Source organism: Orycteropus afer, unplaced genomic scaffold, assembly GCF_000298275.1.
Source record: "Orycteropus afer afer isolate SDZICR_OR568_19922 unplaced genomic scaffold, OryAfe1.0 scaffold00049, whole genome shotgun sequence".
Taxonomy (NCBI): domain Eukaryota; kingdom Metazoa; phylum Chordata; class Mammalia; order Tubulidentata; family Orycteropodidae; genus Orycteropus; species Orycteropus afer.
This window is the reverse complement of record NW_006921636.1, coordinates 9,008,964-9,027,939: the sequence shown is the minus strand read 5'-3', so window position 1 is coordinate 9,027,939 and position 18,976 is coordinate 9,008,964. Positions and strand designations below refer to the sequence as shown.

The 18,976-nt window shown below is 45.5% G+C and overlaps 1 protein-coding gene across 1 annotated transcript in view; it reads left to right on the top strand.

The window, feature by feature from the left end:
• The window catches only part of NCOA3 (nuclear receptor coactivator 3), a 26,963-nt gene extending 10,902 nt beyond the window's left edge, over window positions 1-16,061 (top strand). The window contains exons 8-21 of the mRNA XM_042780626.1: window positions 1,128-1,275; window positions 2,248-2,630; window positions 2,791-3,659; window positions 4,529-4,664; window positions 5,631-5,825; window positions 6,384-6,641; window positions 6,741-6,867; window positions 7,687-7,858; window positions 10,956-11,249; window positions 12,379-12,483; window positions 13,734-13,968; window positions 14,688-14,862; window positions 15,187-15,328; window positions 15,882-16,061. Coding sequence (XP_042636560.1) covers window positions 1,128-1,275; window positions 2,248-2,630; window positions 2,791-3,659; window positions 4,529-4,664; window positions 5,631-5,825; window positions 6,384-6,641; window positions 6,741-6,867; window positions 7,687-7,858; window positions 10,956-11,249; window positions 12,379-12,483; window positions 13,734-13,968; window positions 14,688-14,862; window positions 15,187-15,328; window positions 15,882-16,061 — 3,419 coding nt within the window. The remainder of the gene's footprint in view (window positions 1-1,127; window positions 1,276-2,247; window positions 2,631-2,790; window positions 3,660-4,528; window positions 4,665-5,630; window positions 5,826-6,383; window positions 6,642-6,740; window positions 6,868-7,686; window positions 7,859-10,955; window positions 11,250-12,378; window positions 12,484-13,733; window positions 13,969-14,687; window positions 14,863-15,186; window positions 15,329-15,881) is intronic.
• The last annotated feature ends 2,915 nt before the right edge of the window (window positions 16,062-18,976 follow it).

Below are 18,976 nucleotides of genomic sequence, written 5' to 3'. Positions count from 1 at the left end.
TCTTCCCTGTAGTTCCCTCTTCCCTGTGTTCTTCCCTCCCATGCACTTCTGCCCCCCAACTGTCTCCTGTGCATATACAGCCTTTCTATTCTCACATAATTGATTTCTCCAAGGAGTCTATCCATCTAATGTAAATGTTCAGCTCACATGCTTGTCTTTTGTTTGGCTGGAAGCCACAGGAGTGGGTTCAATTCCAGACCTGAGGGACAGCTGGGGGCCGTAGTCTCAATGGTTCCATCAGGCTGTATCAGGCCAGCAAACCTGGTCTCTCCCCACCCCCCACCCTTTTTTTTTTTTTTTTTAGTGATTTTGAGTTTTGTTCTCCCACTCTATCCAGGATCTCCTACATAGATCCTCCTCCGAGTGGTTGACAGTGGTAGCCATGTATCATCTAGGTCTGGTCTCATAGTCTTATAGGCTGAGGATTGCAGGTGTACCAGTCACTAGACCTAATTTGTTTCCATGTGTCTTTGGTTTTCTTCATTCTTCTTTGCTCTGGATTAGAAGGGACCCATCATTGCACCTAGATGGCCCTTTACAAACTTTTAAGATCCCAGTCACTACTCACCGAAGTAGGAGGTAGAATAATGTTTTTTGGGTAGTATATATGCCAGTTGAGCTTGATGTCCTCTGTAACTATGGTCCCGGGCCCACAGGTCTAACTACTTTCTCCCTCCGGGTAGCTGGCTGTGGCCAAGAAGTGACTACAACCTTGTCCCTTGTCAGCTCTATCACATATCTGGGAATTCTTACAGAACATACAAATACATTTTGTAGAAACATTGTCTGCCAACCCTTTACATGGTCTTGGGCACACTCCCCCCTGCGTAGACGTACCTAATAGTTCAGCCTGTCCACCCATCTGTCCACCTGAATGTCAGGTGTCTGCCTTCACTGACAATGCAGTACTGTACGTGCAAAAGGGTTCATCTTTGTTGTCTGTACCTCTCAGTCTTCCAGAAGAATGATTCTTAAGTGTTAATATGTTAGCATTTTCTTGATTTTGGTGCAGAATCGGTGTTCCGCTAGATCTTGAAAATATGCTTGAAGAATATTTTCTTGTTCTCTCCTACATGTGTTTATTTTGCTGATTGTTTTTACTAGTACTGAGAGATTTTTCCCAACAGCTTACATCCATGGCCACGCAGAAACCCCCGTGTATCGATTCTCTCTGGCTGATGGGACTGTAGTGACTGCACAGACAAAAAGCAAACTCTTCCGAAATCCCGTAACAAATGACCGCCATGGCTTTGTCTCCACCCACTTTCTTCAGAGGTAATTACAGATTTTTGTGAATTCTTACGTTAAATGCAAAAGTATTCTTCAAGATACTTCATTATTAATGTGAAAAACTGAAAATTTTGCAAGAGAAAAAGCCTGAAGATCATTGGATTTGCTGAAGTGAGTTTAGATTTCTGGATTCTGATTTGTACTTTTTTTAAGGCTATATTTTTCTGTGAAAATGAGTATTTGTTCATTAAGTAATTACTTCCTGAGAAAGCTGGGAGATGGGAAGTCTAGAGAGTGAAAGAGCATATAAAATCCGGCCACCTCTGTTACCTGTCATTTCTGATACTACATTATGTTGCTTTTAAGGATTAAATTAAAAATTTGAATCTCACTTTTAAGTATAAATGATAGTTAGTGTTGCTAATGGTTCATGAATACCACTTGAAGGCAGACATTCACTGTTCATCCTCTTGGGTGATTTGTAGGCACTGCCACCTGCCACTCTTAGATACTTGACAGCTCCAGTTATGTGCTGCTAAGAGCCCTGGTGGTGCAGTGGTTACGTGCTGGGCTGCCAACTGAGGAGCTGGCAGACGGTACCTGCCCAGTGGCTGCGTGGGAGAAAGACTTCTGACAGTTTGCTTCCGTGAAGATTATAGCCAAGAAAACTCTGTGGGGCGGTTCTGGTTTGTCACAGGGATGCTTTGAATCAAAATTGACTCATCAGCACATAATTAGGACGAGGACAAGCTGTTGGCCCTTCTCACACAGTTGTTGGTCCTTCTTGGTGCTGTGGTGTCAATTCATTTTGATTCTGCAGCTTGTAAAACAACACGAATATGTAATTAGGCTACTGGAAGGTTAATCTGTGGAGTGGGATCATCACCAGGCGTTCACAGCGTGTGGAAGAAGTGAAGGCCCTGTGCATTTAAGCTCATCCCTGGCTTACCTGATTCAGAACTTTGATACATGCTTGTCATTTTTTTAGTGCGAGTTTGATTCTGTGTTTCTTTGCAGAGAACAGAATGGGTATAGACCAAACTCAAACCCTCTTGGACAAGGTGTTAGACCGCCAGTGGCTGGATGTAACAGTTCAGTAGGCAGCATGAACATGTCGCCAAACCAGGGCTTACAGATGCTGAGCAGCAGAACCTATGGCTTGTCAGACCCCAGCAGCACAGGGCAAGTGAGCGGAGCTAGGTATGGGGTTTCCAGTAACATTGCTTCCATGAACCCCGGGCAGTCACCTTCTTCCTATCAGAACAGCAGCTATGGTCTCAGCATGAGCAGCCCCCCCCATGGAAGTCCTGGTCTTGGCTCCAGCCAGCAGAGTATCATGGTTTCGCCTCGTACTCGTGGGAGTCCAAAGATGGCCGCACATCAGTTTTCTCCTGTTGCAGGTATCTGGGTTGGCACTTCCTTTTCTTCTTCATTCATTCTTGTTGTCTCTCCATCCCATCGTAATTCTTGTACAGTCAAATCCCTTCACAATAGAAATTTGAAGAGTAAAGTGGTGTTTTGTTGTACTATGATAATCTTATTTTCCTTCTCCAAATCCAGGTGTGCATTCTCCCATGGGATCTTCGGGCAATACCGGGAGCCACAGTTTTTCCAGCAGCTCTCTGAGCGCCCTGCAGGCTATCAGTGAGGGTGTGGGGACTTCTCTTTTATCTACTCTCTCTTCACCAGGCCCCAAATTAGATAACTCTCCCAGTGTGAGTATTGCCCAGCCAAGTAAAGTGAGCAGCCAGGATTCCAAGAGTCCCCTAGGTGCATATCGTGACCAGAACCCAGTGGAGAGCTCACTGTGTCAGTCAAATAACAGGGGTCACCTCAGCGACAAAGAGAGTAAAGAGAGCACTGTGGAAGGGTCAGAGAGTCCACGGGGTCCTCTGGAAAGCAAAGGTCATAAAAAGTTACTGCAGTTGCTTACCTATTCTTCGGATGACCGGGGTCATTCCTCCTTGACCAGTTCTCCCCTGGATTCCAGTTGTAAAGACTCATCCCTTAGTGTCACCAGCCCTTCTGGAGTCTCTTCTTCCACTTCTGGAGGCGTGTCCTCCACATCCAATATGCACGGGTCGCTGTTGCAAAAGAAACACCGAATTTTGCACAAGTTGCTGCAGAATGGGAATTCGCCAGCCGAAGTAGCCAAGATTACAGCAGAGGCCACTGGGAGAGATACCAATAGTACAGCTTCCTGTGGGGAAGGAAATGTCAAGCAGGAGCAGCTAAGTCCTAAGAAGAAGGAAAATAATGCACTTCTTAGATACCTGCTGGATCGGGATGATCCTAGCGACACCCTCTCTAAAGAGCTACAGCCCAAAGTGGAAGGCGTTGATAGTAAAATGAGTCACTGTGGCAACTCCACCATTCCTACCTCGAGTCAAGAAAAGGACTCTAAAATGAAGACAGAAGCAAATGAAGAGGTAATTTTTCTGTACATTCCAGTTTAGTGATCATGCATTTTGGTGTTAATGCAGTATACACAAATTCTTATCTTCCCTTTTAAGATTGTTTAATGGACATTAATTTTGAGTCATTGGTTCTTTGTTTGGACATCAGTGCTGTATATTATGATGCAGTGTAGGGTCAACTCTTGAGTGGCAAGTTCTGAAAAGTTTCATGTGAGGTATTGTTGAAATGAGAAGGATGGTCCATCAAGGGTGTGGTAGAAGTACAAAGGAAGTGAGTTTTAGTTTAAGCAACGAATTTGGATTTTTGCTCAAAAATCAAGTTTATATACATGACCACATTCTGCATAAGCGTTTCCCAAACTCTGCTTGAGGAGTGTGATTCCAGGAGCTGTTCTGTGCCTCTGAGCAGATCAGGGGCTTGGAGCACACAGGATACTTGCGTAGCTTTCTGTAGCCTGCTGTTGGCCACATTTATTGACTAACAGCCATTTGGAGCTCACTTGTGAACACCCCGTGGATCATCAGCTTGTTGCTGTATTACTCATCAGTGCTTCCGGAAGTTCCATGTAGCTGCAGACATCTCGATGGGCTGATTTAGTGCTGGTGATTAATGCTGACTGGAGAATACCCCCCAGTGTGAGAGTTGGTTTAATGTCTAATGTCAGTCACAGAAGTGCTTTCCCTCAGTACTTTACACCATTAGTCGAGAGGAAGACTAGGAACAGGGACCATGATAAAGCAGGCTTTAAGTTGGACACTATCATCTTAGGTGAATACTGTATTTTACTTGTTTCCACTTGACATATTTTATTTTGATAAATATGTTTAGACTTATGTATCTAGTGATACACAGATCAATTTTTTTGATAATTTATTTCCAGGGACCTGGAGACTTGGATAATTTAGATGCTATTCTTGGTGATCTGACTGGTTCTGACTTTTACAATAATCCAATGCCTACCAATAGTACCAGTTTGGGAACCAAGCAACATATGTTTCAAGGAGCTAATTCTCTGGGTAAGGAAAGAAGTAGATGTTATTTTTGTTGGCTTTTAAGGGGTTCCCTACACTTGTACGCCCTCTTACACTAAGGCCAGGATCCAACTAACCCATATAACTTAAAAACATACCTGCCTCTCAGTTTCCTACACTATTTTATAATGTATGTATTTTAAAAAGTTGTCTGAGCATTTTTCTGTCTTTTTGTTGTTTCCTATCACAAATATGATGTAGTAGACACAACAGTTACAAGAACGTGTTTATCTTTGCTGTTCTAGATGAGTCGTAGGTGCTGGTGCATATTTTTCTTAGCCACGAGTGCTGGATTAAAAAAAAACAGAACAACCAAAGGTATAGGTTAAAACGTGTGCTTTGACATTTACGGAATCTTGTCATTTAACTGAGTTTTCCTTTTTGGTGTTTGCTAGTCCTACCAGACCTCCCTCTTATTGCTGTATATTTATCCATCCATCAATTTAACATGGATATGTTGTGTATAATCAGTAGAAAAAAGAATAATTCACAGTTATCCAAAAGGATGGTCATTCATTTTCAATGAAATTTCCTAAAGTGAAATGCACTGTCAAATCAGTCAAAAGGATTGGTCAGGAAAAGACAATGTTAGGAGGAAATTTTCTATTTCATTCCTTGTCTGAGAGAAGCCGCTTGGTAAGTATGCATGTGCAAGAGCTTAAACCATTAGTAGACTTTTCAATATGGGGTGAAGCAGAGTGTGAGTGACCATGGCAGGCCATTGACCGTTGTCTAGTACTTGAGTCAACACTGAGGTTCTTGTCTCTACTTCATTTGGAATATGAGGCATGGTTTTATTTTTGTTTGTTCTTTTTATTTTGTAAAGGAAGACGGTATTTGTTTTGTAAGGAAGGCATTCTTGGTGGGTGCTGGTGGTGTTTATGTCTTGTATTTTATTTGTGTCTTGGATCGTTGGAATATTTATGCATCGTACTTGTATGTTTTCAACAGGTTTGAGAAGTCCACAGCCCGTGCAGTCCGTTCGTCCTGCCTATACCCGAGCAGTGTCTCTAGACAGCCCGGTGTCTGTGGGCTCAAGCCCCCCAGTGAAGAACGTCAGTGCTTTCCCTATGTTACCGAAGCAACCCGTGTTGGGTGGGAATCCAAGAATGATGGATAATCAGGAGAATTATGGCTCAAATATGGGTATGCTATTTCTAATGAGTAACTTTTAAGAATTTCTTTTGGGGAAAAGCAAATTCAAAATTCTCAAACTATTTAAATAATTGGAATTTATTATTATTATTATCATGATTTAAATCAAGGAGTTGTGGTGGTATAGTGGTTAAGGCATGTGGCTGCTAACTAAGAGGTTGGTGGTTTGAACCCACCAGCTGCTCCATGGAAGAAAGATGGGGCAGTCTGCTTCCGTAAAGATTTATGGTCTTTAAAACCCAGTGGGGGTTGCTGTGAGTAACAATCAACTCAATGGCAATTACTGGGTTTTTTTTAGAATAGGTTTTTACGTAACATTAGCATAATGTTTATTTCACTAGTATCCTTCATTTTGTCTATGTCTTAGTTGTCTAAACCCTCAGCAGGGCTCTTAGTTTAAGGCATTTTCTAACCTGTAGTGAATAGATGGGAAGAGTAGCTTATCAAAAACGTTTCCCTAGTCGTTCAGCCCTATTTTTGGGGTGACAAGTGGTATGTGAATGATTCCACAGTACTACGAAAAGACCTAATCATTTTCCCCTACTTTAGGTGGACCAAACCGGAATGTGACTGTGAATCAGACTTCTTCCCCAGCAGACTGGGGCTTACCAAACTCAAAGGCTGGCAGAATGGAACCTATGAGCTCAAACTCCCTGGGGAGACCAGGAGCAGATTACAGTGCTTCTTTACCCAGACCTGCCATGGCCGGCTCCATGCCCATCTTGCCTGCTCGGTCCAATAGCATCCCAGGCACACGGCCAGTGCAGCAGCAGCAGCAGCAACAGCAGCAGCAGATGCTTCAAATGAGTAAGCCTCCTCTTTGTTATAAAAAGAAAATTAGGCGTTTTAGAGTAATTGCTACCATTGGCGTATTTGAAAACTTATACTTTCTTTTTGCTTCCCCAGGGCCTGGTGAGATTCCCGTGGGAATGGGGGTCAGTCCTTACAGCCAAGCAGCACCATCTAACCAACCAGGTCCCTGGCCAGATGGCATGTTGTCCATGGAACAAGGCCTTCATACAACTCAGAATAGGTGGGACTTTATTTTGTGACTCTTTGAAAAATGAGATGATCTAGAAGAAGGCCAGAGTCGGGAATGAACTGTATTTTGTGGTGATTTTATATGAAAAAATGGGGCAGAGGCGGCGAGCAGAAGCATTCATGGGAGGGAAAACCAGACCTCTGCCTGTTAGTTAGCTGCAGGATGGCTCAGAGGCCAGCCTTGGAGAGTCTCTGTGAGATGATTGTTGCTCGTGATGATAATAATGCCATGAAGTAGAGGATAAGTTGGCATCAGTTTAAGAAGATAAGAATATGTTGCTACTGGTTTTATTAATGGTATTCACAGGGCAAGTCTCAGTTTTCTGGAAAATTCATATTTTAGGATAGGATAATTTCTTTCTAAAATTATTTAAAACTTTTCAGGGGTTGTGGGCTAAGTCTGTATTTCTTTTTTTTTTTTGGCTTGGTTGGTAGCTTATTTGCATGAAAGGAGCCACCTGTTATTTTCACTTTGGATCACAGTCTAACTTCCAATCTCTGCTGTTTCCCAGATAGCCAGGGTCTGGGAAGTACATTTGGGTGGTAGGATTGGCTCCTAGATCTGCTGGCAAAGATGGATGAGGATGGTTGGGTGGGGTTGTAGAATTGAGGACCTTGAATTTAAATTCCTGTCCTTTGCACTCTCTCTTCTCTGCTACTGAGTTGCTTTATCATTTAACCTTGTAGTATTTGAGTTATTGTACATTAAAAGTGTTGCTTATGGTAACTGTGGATTTTTTTTTTTCTTTTTCCTAAAAAAAAAAATAAAAAAATAAAGCACCATTGAAAGTGATTGCAAGTCTCTTTTCAGGCCACTTCTTAGGAGTTCCCTGGATGATCTCCTTGGGTCACCGTCTAACCTGGAAGGCCAGAGTGAAGAAAGGGCATTGCTGGACCAGCTGCACACTCTCCTGAGCAACACAGATGCCACAGGCCTGGAAGAGATTGACAGAGCTCTGGGCATCCCTGAACTTGTCAATCAAGTAGGTAGCATTAATGGCGGTGGGATGGAGGGGAGTGTGTGTACATGCATGTGTGTGTATGAACCCGTGCATGAGAATATCTGTATATGTGTCTCATTACTGGGTTACATCACGGCATTCATGATACCAGCATAAACATGGTAAAACACACTCCATAATTGTGATACCACTTCTAGCAAACTACTATTTTGTGAAGATGTCAAATTTTAGCAGCTTTTTTAAAATGCAGCCTTTTACTTAGTGATGAGTTCTTTGTTACAGTTCTCTCTCTACTGCCTGAGCAACCACTGTACATTCCAGTGTTTATAGAATCCAGTTCCATTTACAGTGGGGTTCTGTGAACATCCCAGCATCATCTTTCCTTCCTAATTGTGTACCTAGCCATATGAAAACAGGCCATTGACAGATCTGTGTTTTTGAAGAAGATACATTTTGGAGTGTTTTCTTTTTTTAACTGGAGCACTGTGTAGGTCTCTGCCTTAAGGAGAAGCAGGAACGCACACAGGGGATTCTCACTTTTTGGGGAGACAAACACGTACACAAGGAAATAAGATGCAATATGATAAACACTGCCAAAGAACTTCTAAACACTTTGAAGATCAAATTTTTTTCTGCTTTGAATTTTTGTTGTTGTTGAAACCACGTGTGTTCAGTAAAGAAAGGCACTTTGAATTAAACGGGGAAAAGTTTGAGGTAATACGGATTTTGATACAATTAGTGGGACACATACGCCCTCAGGGGTCTTGCGTGTTGTGCTTGGTATGGCCCCTTTCATTCACAAACTTACATAGGCTCACATTAAATGGTAAACCAAAACAAAACTACGAGTTGATTCCAACTCATAGTGACCCTGTAAGACAGAGTAGAGCTGCCCCATAAGGTTCCAAATCTTTCTGGAAGCAGATTGGATATTTCTCCCATGGAGTGACTGGGGAGTTTGAACCACCAACCTTTTGGTGCAAGCGAGTTAACCACAGCAGCCTGGGAGCTCCTTAACTTTCTGGTTAGCAGCTGGATATTTTAACTGCTGTGTTACCTAAAAAAAAAAAAAAAAAGGGCAAAGGCAACCACTGCCAATCGAGTCAGACCTGACTCATAGTGACCCTCCTTGGGTTTCCAAGACAGTATCACTACGGAAGTAGATTGCCCAACCTTCCTTTCTGAGGAGAGTCTGGTGGGTTTGAACCACCAGCCTTCTGGTTAGCAGTCACGTGCCTTACGCACATGCCACTGGAGCGCCCTATGTAGCTTTTATTATGTATTTATTTATTAATTGTCTTCTCTGTGTATTTGCTTAATTTATTATGTGTTTGTTGCTAATGCTCCCCCAGATACTGCAGCACACAACTCTAAAAGTCCTGTCTTCCTTCACATGTTCAGGCACCTTAGGTGACCCATTAACTCCTTCTCTCCTTCCTGTTGTTCTGTTTTCCCTGTTTATGCCGACCTTATGAAGCAGGTCTAGAAATTTGTAATTGTCACCATCCTCCTATATTGGATCCTGTTTCCTAAAAGGATTGTTCCGTGGTTTCCTGACATTCATACCTCATGGTGGCCGTGTCCTCATTGAGCCTTGAGCTGGTCTCCTTCCTGTTCTTCTGCATGTGCATCATTTCTTCTCCTTGAATTATTTGGGATCTTTCACGTTTGCTGTTTCCTGATGCTGTATCGTGATTCAGGTCTTGTTTCATTCATTCTGCTGTAAAAGACTTGTGTTTTCCACATGCTAAGCTTGAGAGGCCTGAGACATCCAAACAAAGATGTTAGATATGTGTTTGCATGAGCCAAGTTGAGTTCCGAGAAGTTTGGGTCGGACATGAAAACGTGGCAGTTGTCACCAGGGGCTGAGAACACCCAAGTAGAGAGTGTAGTGAGAAAAGAGAAGGTGGCCTAGGCTGCACGCTGACACGTGACAGGCCGGAGAAGTGGAGTGGCAGGGGACAGCAGAGTGCCGTGTGCTCAGGCAGGAGTTACAGAGGGCGCTGACTGCAGGCCTGGCATCCCAGCCCCGAGCATGAGAGAGAGGTGAGTGCAGCCCCATGTCTGCTCACGGCGGGCTCCTCTTCCCCTTTAACATGTTGACGGTCACTTCTTTGTATCATCTGATGGGTGTTACTTTGTACATATCCTCAGTTTCTGAGAGCTGCAGTAACAAAACCCCACAAAGTGTGGGCTTTGAAGAACAGAAATTACTGTCTCACAGCTCTGGAGGCTGGAAGTCCAACTTACCAGCCATGTTGGTTCCTTCTCGGGGGTCTGCGCGGGAAACCTCCACGCCCCTCTCCTGATTTCTGGTGGCTGTCAGTGGTCCTGGCTGCCCTTTGTCCCATGGTGTCTGCCTGTGTCCCTGTCTCCCATGTTTTCTTGTCTTTTTGTAAGACTCCAGTCTGAATTAGGACCCACCCTGCTCTACTATGGGCTCATTAACTTAACTAATAATGTCTTTAAAGAAAGATCCAAACTCAAATTCACTGTTTAATGGGATTAGGGCTTCACTTTTTTGGGGACACAGTTGAATCCATACATGTCCTTAGCATGTAGAGAAGTGACGAGTGGCACATAACAGGCAATTAATGAACCCCCTTGCCCATGTCAGTCGTGGAGGATGACCCTCATTAAGCTATGATCAGTGGACGTGGGCTTTTGTTGACTTTCCTTTCTCTACTACAGTTACTTCTTGCTACTTTCAAAAAGATTCATGTGCAAATTATGTGAGACCTCATTAACCGCAGTGATTGTGATTGATTTTTTTATTTTACAGTTGTCTTGGGAAGCCCATTTTGGTGTTGACTCTGGTCTGGAACAAAGGGTGTTTCTCCAGAGACCTAATAGCTTTTAGGTACTTGGCTCAGTGTGTATTGGAGGGTCTGTGTGTGTGGGACCTGGTGCGAGGCACTGGGACCCAGCCGTGAAGGAGTGGGATCTGGTGTGTGTCTTTATGGAGCTTCAGTCAAACGGAAAACTTCATTTGCTTTTGGAATTCTGCAGCCTCATCCTTATCATCACCATGTACATGGATCGACTTTATTTCTACCCCTCTTTTAAGGCATTGCTTTCTCACATGTTGACTGTTCATCTTATGTGTTTGATATTTAAGGGCCAAGCTTTGGAGCCCAAACAGGAACCTTTTCAAGGCCAAGAAGCAGCAGTCATGGTGGATCAGAAGGCAGCATTATATGGGCAGACGTACCCAGCACAGGGGCCTCCAATGCAAGGAGGCTTTAATCTTCAGGGACAATCAGCGTCTTTCAACTCTATGATGAACCAGATGAGCCAGCAAGGCAGCTTTCCTCTGCAAGGAATTCATCCGCGGGCCAACATCATGAGACCCCGGACAAACACCCCCAAGCAACTTCGGATGCAGCTTCAGCAGAGGTTGCAGGGTCAGCAGGTAACTAGTCACATGATCTGCTTTGGCTGGAAGTCACTTTCCCTTGGGCCTCCCTTCTTCCATTTATTTTCAGACTGTGTTCCTTAAAGGTTTGATGGAGACTTGGAGGGGCAGTTGGGCCCAGTACCCACAGGTTCTCTATTCCTTATCAGTGAAAACAATTCCTCTTGTTTCTCTTCTCGGTGAGATTTTATTTGTACAGACAGTTCTGTGTTGGAGGGTGGTTCTGGTAGGCTTGTTCACCATTTTCTGGGTATACCACTGCACAGGTTAGAAGGTTAAAAAGAAAATCAGAGGATTGTTCTTGAGGGAAAAGAGAAGTATTTCTTGGTGATTTTGTAGCCTTAAAGGTAAGATGATTTACATTGTAAAGGCTTTGAGAACCAAATAGTTAAAAATGCTCCTTGATTTCAGCATTTTTTACAGAACCTCTGCTTTCTAGATGTTTTATAACATTTGAATTCTCCTGTAATTTTCCAAGCTGAGATTTCTACTTTTTCATTGTTTCCTTAATCCCAGCAAATCTTTCAGAATTTCATAATTCGTATTGTTTGTGTCCGAGTGAAACAGGTGTTACATGTGGTGGGGCTGAAGCCCATGAGCAGTGAGCGAGTGAACTGAAGATCTAGGGGGCAGAGGCTCTGCCAGTGCGTACGTGTTCCTTCGAGTTCATTCAGGGACTAGGAAGGCCTGGGTTAATGCATTCGTGGGATCATTTTACTTGTGGTCATTTCTTTCCAGTAAAGATTACCCAGGAAAAGCTAGCTGAAGAAGTAGTTTATTCAGGGTTCTCTGCAGTCCAGTTAAAGCAGTTCTGCGAGTGCCTGAATAAGCCAAGAGAAGACCTGACTTCTGGATCCTTTCAGTTCCTGGGGAAGATACTCTCTAAGCTGCAGGACTGCACTTCCACTTTTCTTCCCAGTGCTAGACAATACAGCTCTGCGGCAGCTCAAAAAACTTAATGCCACAAAGTTGGCTAGTTCAGTTTCGATTTGGATGGCTGCTGATGGGACTGTCAGCGGGTCTGGAGATACGGCTGGGGCCTCACTGGGTGGGCTAAGGATTGGGGAAGCAGTGTGGGGCTCTCTGGCACGTGCCACTGACGTCCTGCTGACTTGTCTGCCCTCAGTTTTTGAATCAGAACCGCCAGGCGCTTGAAATGAAAATGGAAAACCCTGCTGCGGGGGGCGCTGGGGTGATAAGGCCCATGATGCAGCCCCAGGTGAATGCACAGGTGAGAATGACAGATGTCTTTGTGTTCACTGCGGCATCCCCAGCTCCCAGCCCAGGGCCTGGCCCTTGTCTGCTTCCCAGCAAATGTTGTTAAGGACAACGTGATTGCAGTTTTTTTGTGTAAGACACAGTGCCACAGTCCCATTCCCCATTTCTTTCCTCCCTTCATTTCTTCTCTTTTTCTGGTGACCAGGAGGAAATAGGAGGGGTGGTTCCTTCATTACAACCACGGATCAGTGGGGTTTTTTTATTAATTGCCTTTGTCATCAATTGTAGTGCTCTGAGAAGAGTTACTACTTTGAAGAATTTAAAATAATAAATCGCTAAACTTCTGTCTTCCTGGATGATAAAGCCACGTGTTCAGTGGGTAACGTTTTGAGATGATTAACCGAGACAAGACAATAGGCAGTACCTGGCGCTGCCTCCGACAGCCTCTGGGGTGGCCTGTTCCCAGCGTGAGGGCTGGGGGGAAAGTTCTTCGGCCAGAAGCAGAGAGCGTCATGGCATTTTCCTGATGAGTATGGGCAGGACTGCTGTGCTTTGAGACGGGATTCGTACTTGCAGTTCGAACAACAACAGAGCAGACACGTGTGAAATGCCCCATTTTCACGCGCTGAGCCTACGTGGAGTGCTGCCAGTTTGCATGTTCTCGGTCATCAGCCTCCTGGGGAGGCTGAGCCAGGATGCCCTGCACAAAGACAGAGTCAGGGTGGGCTCCTTGGAGGTGCTGGGGGCAGCAGCGCAGCCAGTCGTCCCCTCCTCCAGTGCTGGCCACCTGGCGCACTTACCTCCAACTTCTGCCCTCACCTCTCCTCTCCTGCTTACCTGAGTGCAGCCCCACCCTTATACCTCCCTCCTTGGGTCACCACCCACCCCAGCTCCGTTTCAGTTCTGCTCTTTCCTTCTTAGTTTTGTTTCCTAGTCTCTGAAGCTTGTCCTCAGGCTCTTGCCCTAAAGGTTCTCTTGCTTTGAGGAGGGTTTCTAACTGGTAAAGCTTGATGGCTGCTTGTACTCACTTTGGCTCTCAACCCTCCTAAGCCGCTCACACACGTACACACACGCCTGCCCCCCACTTGCCAGAGGCCGGTACTGGAAAGAGGAGCAGACACTTTCTGCTTCCTTTAATTATAAGGAAAGGCACTGTGGGGTGTGTTCTCTCAATGACTCCTAATGCATTGTGGGGGTGCTGTATGCATGCAGCTGATTGGCTCTTGGTTTGCGTGTACAACTGCCTTCTTTCTTGGGCACTAGCAGGGCTTTCTCAATGCCCAGATGGTCGCCCAGCGGAGCAGGGAGCTGCTCAGCCACCACTTCCGGCAGCAGAGGGTGGCGATGATGATGCAGCCGCCGCAGCCGCCGCCGCCGCAGCCCCAGGCCTTCAGCCCACCCCCGAACGTGACCGCCTCCCCCAGCATGGACGGAGTTTTGGCAGGACCCGTGCTGCCACAAGTGCCACCACAGCCGTTCCCGTACCCACCAAACTACGGTAAAGTTGGCAGTCGCGTTCCTAAGGACGGAAGAGTCCCTGGGTCTGTCGCACATTAAAAATAAACACGGATACGGCTGACTCCTGGTTAATGCACAAGAAAGAGGGACTGACTGAAATAACGGGGAGCTAAAGTGCCGCAGGGCACGGGTGACTGAGGCAGGTGCCCCGTGTCACATTGGAGCCTCGTCTTCGGCCTTGTTGTTTTTCCGCTCCCTCCCTCAAATTTGGAAGGACTACAAGTTTGTTTTCTTGGTCAAGTCAGTGAGAGATTTAAGTTCCCTTTCTTGGTGCCTTGGATTTGTCATTAGTTACAATAATCAGCCTTTGAGAGGTTCCAGGAATGTGGGGTAGGGAGTGGGACTTAGTGGGGGAGATGACGTTTCAGGGTACAGTCCTCCCCAGTGAGCATAGCTCCTTTGCCCCTTAGGGTCACGGACTGATGTGAGTAGAGTGATTAGAGGCCCTTTTATACAGAGCTCCAGGAAAGGACTCCCTGGGAGTGCTCTAACAGCGTGCCTTTCTGTAGGCCACCTCTCCTGCTAGATGCCTTCTGGACGAGGAATAGGAATAACCAGGACAGCCTCTTGCAGCACTTCATATCTTATCACCCCACCCCACCTCTTTTTTTTTTTTTTCCCTTAAATAAAATTAATGTATAAAGAGCTGCTATTCTGAGGAGGTAGCATTGCAATTTCCTTTTTTTTTTTTTTAAAAAGGAATGGGCCAGCAACCTGATCCAGCCTTTGGTCGAGTGTCTAGTCCTCCCAGTGCAATGATGTCATCGAGAATGGGTCCCTCCCAGAACCCCATGACACAGCACCCTCAGACTGCAGCGATGTATCAGTCCTCGGAAATGAAGGGCTGGCCGTCAGGAAACTTGGCCAGGAACAGGTGAGGAGCAGTGGCCTTAGACGCCATTCACATTCTGGTGCCGACAAGTCCAGGAAGTTGATCTTCAGTCTCCAGTCCAGTGCGTTTGTATGGAGAGGATCACAGGGCCTGGGTTCCTGTTAGCAAATGTGCCCTTGGCTTGTCCAAGTCGAGACTCTGCTTCTGTGCACGTGCCCCTTGGGGTGCTGAGCACGGGCAGTGCTGAGAAGCGGACTGGATGCTGCCGGGGGGGGTGTCGCTGCGTTTGACAGGACTGTCATGCTCTGTGTGTGCGCTCTGTGTCGCTGAAGTGGGTCCACAGGTAACTCTGCTCTTTCTCCACAGCGCCTTTTCCCAGCAGCAGTTTCCCCACCAGGGCAGCCTTGGGGCTTACGGTATGGTGCACATGAATGGCAGCGGTGGTCACATGGGACAGATGAACATGAACTCGGTGCCCATGTCTGGCATGCCCATGGGTCCTGATCAGGTATGGTGGTCCGTTCCTTACCTGCTTTTTTAAAAAGTTTCTCCTGTTCTCTGGAGGAACCAAATCTTTAGTAGCAGTTTAAAGGTCGTCTGTGGTGAATTTAACTTGATGTGTAACTTAAAAGTACAGTCTTACTTTCAAAGACTGCTCATTTGAGGGTATTGGGCCATTAGATAGTCTTGGGAATGTAGGATCTAAGGAACTGAATCAGTCAGCCAAAGCCACGCAGCAGCCACGACTGTAGACGTATAGTCTTCTTCTGTTGTGAGCATACGATTTACTCCTGTCTCTCCTGTTTGTAACAGAAATACTGCTGACACCTCTACCCCAGGCTGTCCAAGGGCACCACTGTACAGCTGAGGGTGCCTGTGCACTGTCGGGAGGTAAAGAATCACTGTTTCAGGCATCCAGCCTTGAAGGAAGGGCCGGCTTCATCTCCGTCAAGGGCGTTCCAAGTGCTGTCATTTGAGCAGGGCTGCATTTTAAGCTGAAGTGCAATATCTACCTGATTATGTCCCCCCCTTTTTCCTCCTCTGTGTGTCATGGTGTTCAGAACAGACACGTGGTTGTGGCCTCCTGCCTCCTGGAGCTGGGAGTCTGGAGACCCGGAGTGCTCCTCACCGGGAAAGCCTTCAGTGTCCCTTCCCCCGGCCTTGTCTCCACGGAGGGCCAGAGGGCACTGCAGACACCGAGACTGAACAGCTCAGGCTGCGGTGTCGGATGGAGAGCGTGAGCTCGGCCTTTAGGTGTGTTTGTCACGATGAGTAGTCCTGGGCTGGCCTTTGTCCTAGTGGGATTGGCATTCTGGGTTCTTTTGATTACAGTGTTGAGTTTCTCAGTCCTGCTCTTTGTTGGCCTCGGGGTTCTCCTCACGAGGAGTTTCATCTGCCCCTGCTGCCCTGTAGCCCTCACCTCCAGGAACTGCCGTTGATGTCGGGTGGCTCTGCAGGAGGGAGGGCGAGCCAACATGTTGAACAGCAGCGGTAGCAGGTTCTTCACACGCTCACGTGCAGCTGAGTGCACTTTATTTAAAAAGTCATGGACGAATGCAATATTCCTGAGGTCTTGAGGAGTGGTGAACCACACGCCTGGGTTTTTGTCCAAACAAGTCTGTTGGACAAGAACTGTGATTTGTTCTGAAAGTACTGGTGTCACCCTTTGCCTATATGGTAGAGCAATAATGCTTTTTGAAAATAAACTTCAGCAAACCCAAGGCCAGCTACTACATTCTGAATCAGAATTTCGCAGTGTTTCTGTGAATAGATTGTGTGTAAATAATGACCTTTAAGATACTGTATTATGTAAAATATGTACATACCTCTTTTTGTAGGTCACAACAACTCATTTTTGCAGAGTTTGTGAAGCTAAATATTTAACTGTTGATTTCAGTAAGCTCAGTGTGGGGAGGTTGCGGATGAGCCGGCCCCTGGGTCCCGCAGCCGGGGGCGGGCACAGCCGCCAGGGTTGAGCCTGTCTCCAGCGTTAGCTGCCTCTTTCTCTGCAGTCTCTTACTCTGAATGCTTTTCAAAGAGATCCTTTTTGTAGATGTTGGCAGGGTTTTTTTTTTTTTTTTCCTTTCTTTTTTTCTTTAATTCCCCTACCAGAACTAAGCACTTTGTTAATTTTTGGGGAAAGGCTAGAGATGGGTAGATACTTTTTTTTTTTCCCCAAAGTTATTAAGAATTAAACAATTTGATTAAAACAGAAAAAATCTTTCAGAGTTTCAACGGTCCATCAGTTAAACGATGTCAGGATGTTAACAGCAGGTCCCGGTTCTTCTCCTGTTGCACTCGCTGCCTTTCCGTCACCTCGGGAGGCAGTGAGGTCTGGGTGCTCGTGCTCTGTGTCCTGCTCCACACGGAGATCCCAGCAGCAGACCCCTTCAGTGTGGTTTCCAGGGTCTGTCATTCCACCGTCCTGAGCTTTTCACCACATCCCTGTGGGACAGCCGTGTCACTGTTACTTCCTACAGCGTTTGGTACCCAGACCAGCCACCGTCGAACCAGGTGCCCCGCGCCCCCCTCCTGCCCGTGCCGCTTCCACTGGCAATGCCCCTGGGCACTAATGGCAGTCAGTCCAGAGTAGGGGAACATCGAGGTTGGTTCCTTGTAGCTGGATTTCTTAGGTGGTTCAAACACTTGGATGAAATGGGGCTTTTTGGGGTATCTGTGGATTTCAAATATCTGTACTAGCCTTGGTGTCATTTTCTAGCAATAATTGAGAGCCAGTTGATTTTTTAAAACCTTTTTTTAAAAATTTCAAACATGTTATTTCTAGAAGTCTTTGGAGGTAAGATCATTTAATTTGACTTCCTTATGAATAAATGAAGCCTGGTATTTTCAGAACCACCACTAGAGTGGATTTCATTTTCCTCCCAGTGAATGCAGTTAGAAGTTTGCAATTTCTACCCCTCCCTCCTTTCAAGGTCAAAAATAAATCCAAGGTTATAACTCCATGAACTCCCATTGTAGTGGCCTGTACTTTGCAGATAACAGATTCTACCTTGAAGACAGAGGCATAGCTGAGTCAGTCTTTGTCTTTTAAGATGTGGTTGTGTCATGTGGATCTGAGCTGCCTTGTTGAAGTCGTGTGTGGGGAGAAACAGAATGGTGCTCTTACCTTTCTCGACTTTTAACAATTAATTAAACAAACAGAAGATCCCCCCAACGTTCTGTGATTCATTTCCTGCGTCCTGACTCCAGGCTCACTGGGAGGAAGCACCCCTTTTTTTATATGAACAGAAATGAAGCGTAGTGTAAGTTTTTATGTTTCTACTTGTTCATTTCATTGGTACACACTTGAGATTCTGAGCTTCTTTTCATAGATGCAGTCCCAGCAGTAATGTGTTCTTACCTTTATCGCCCTTTATCTTCGTGAGCCATTCTCTTCTCCCGCTCCCTGTTCTCCCACCCCTCCCACTTTTCTAACTTCGTTCGGTACCTGTTGGGCGGGCACTTCGAGTAATCTTTTCATCTGCTTTTAGAATGTGGAATATTTCCAGTATTTACTTTTTGCTGAATCCAAAGATATATAAATATAAATATATAATTTTATAGAGATCACAGTGATAGGAAGGAGACACGTGTTTTCCTTTAAAAAACAGAGCAGTTGCGTTGTTGATGTCAGTAGTATGAGGTCACTTTTTAAAACTGCATCGGGATTGACAGTTGTAAATATCAGTGAGCAGCACCACTTAGTGGATCGAGTATTTAACACCTAAGGGGAGTCGGGATTTAGGGGTAGGCTTCCGCGGGAGACCATGGGCTTGCTTGTCTGGGGCTTGCTTTGATGCACAAGTACCTTCAACTGGAGAGTGACAGAATGGACCACCGGCCACCCGTAAGCCTGCCCAGTCCCCTTCTTGTTTGCAGAAGCCATGAGTCTTATTCACAGGGCGAGAGTCAGACAGTGAGAGTGTCCCCTGCAGGGGGCAAAGCGCTGCTTCCCAGCTCCAAGGCAAAAGATTTAATTAGGAGCAGGCTGTTTGCTTTTTCCTTTTCTCTCCCTTCCTCTCTCTCTCCCCAGTATCTGGAAATTTGAAGATGGAAATGTCATTCTGAGAGCAATATTTAAATTCTCAGGAATTGACTTGTAGTATTGAGAATGATCAGTTTTAATCAAGTTTACATTTTTTTTTTTTTTTTTTTT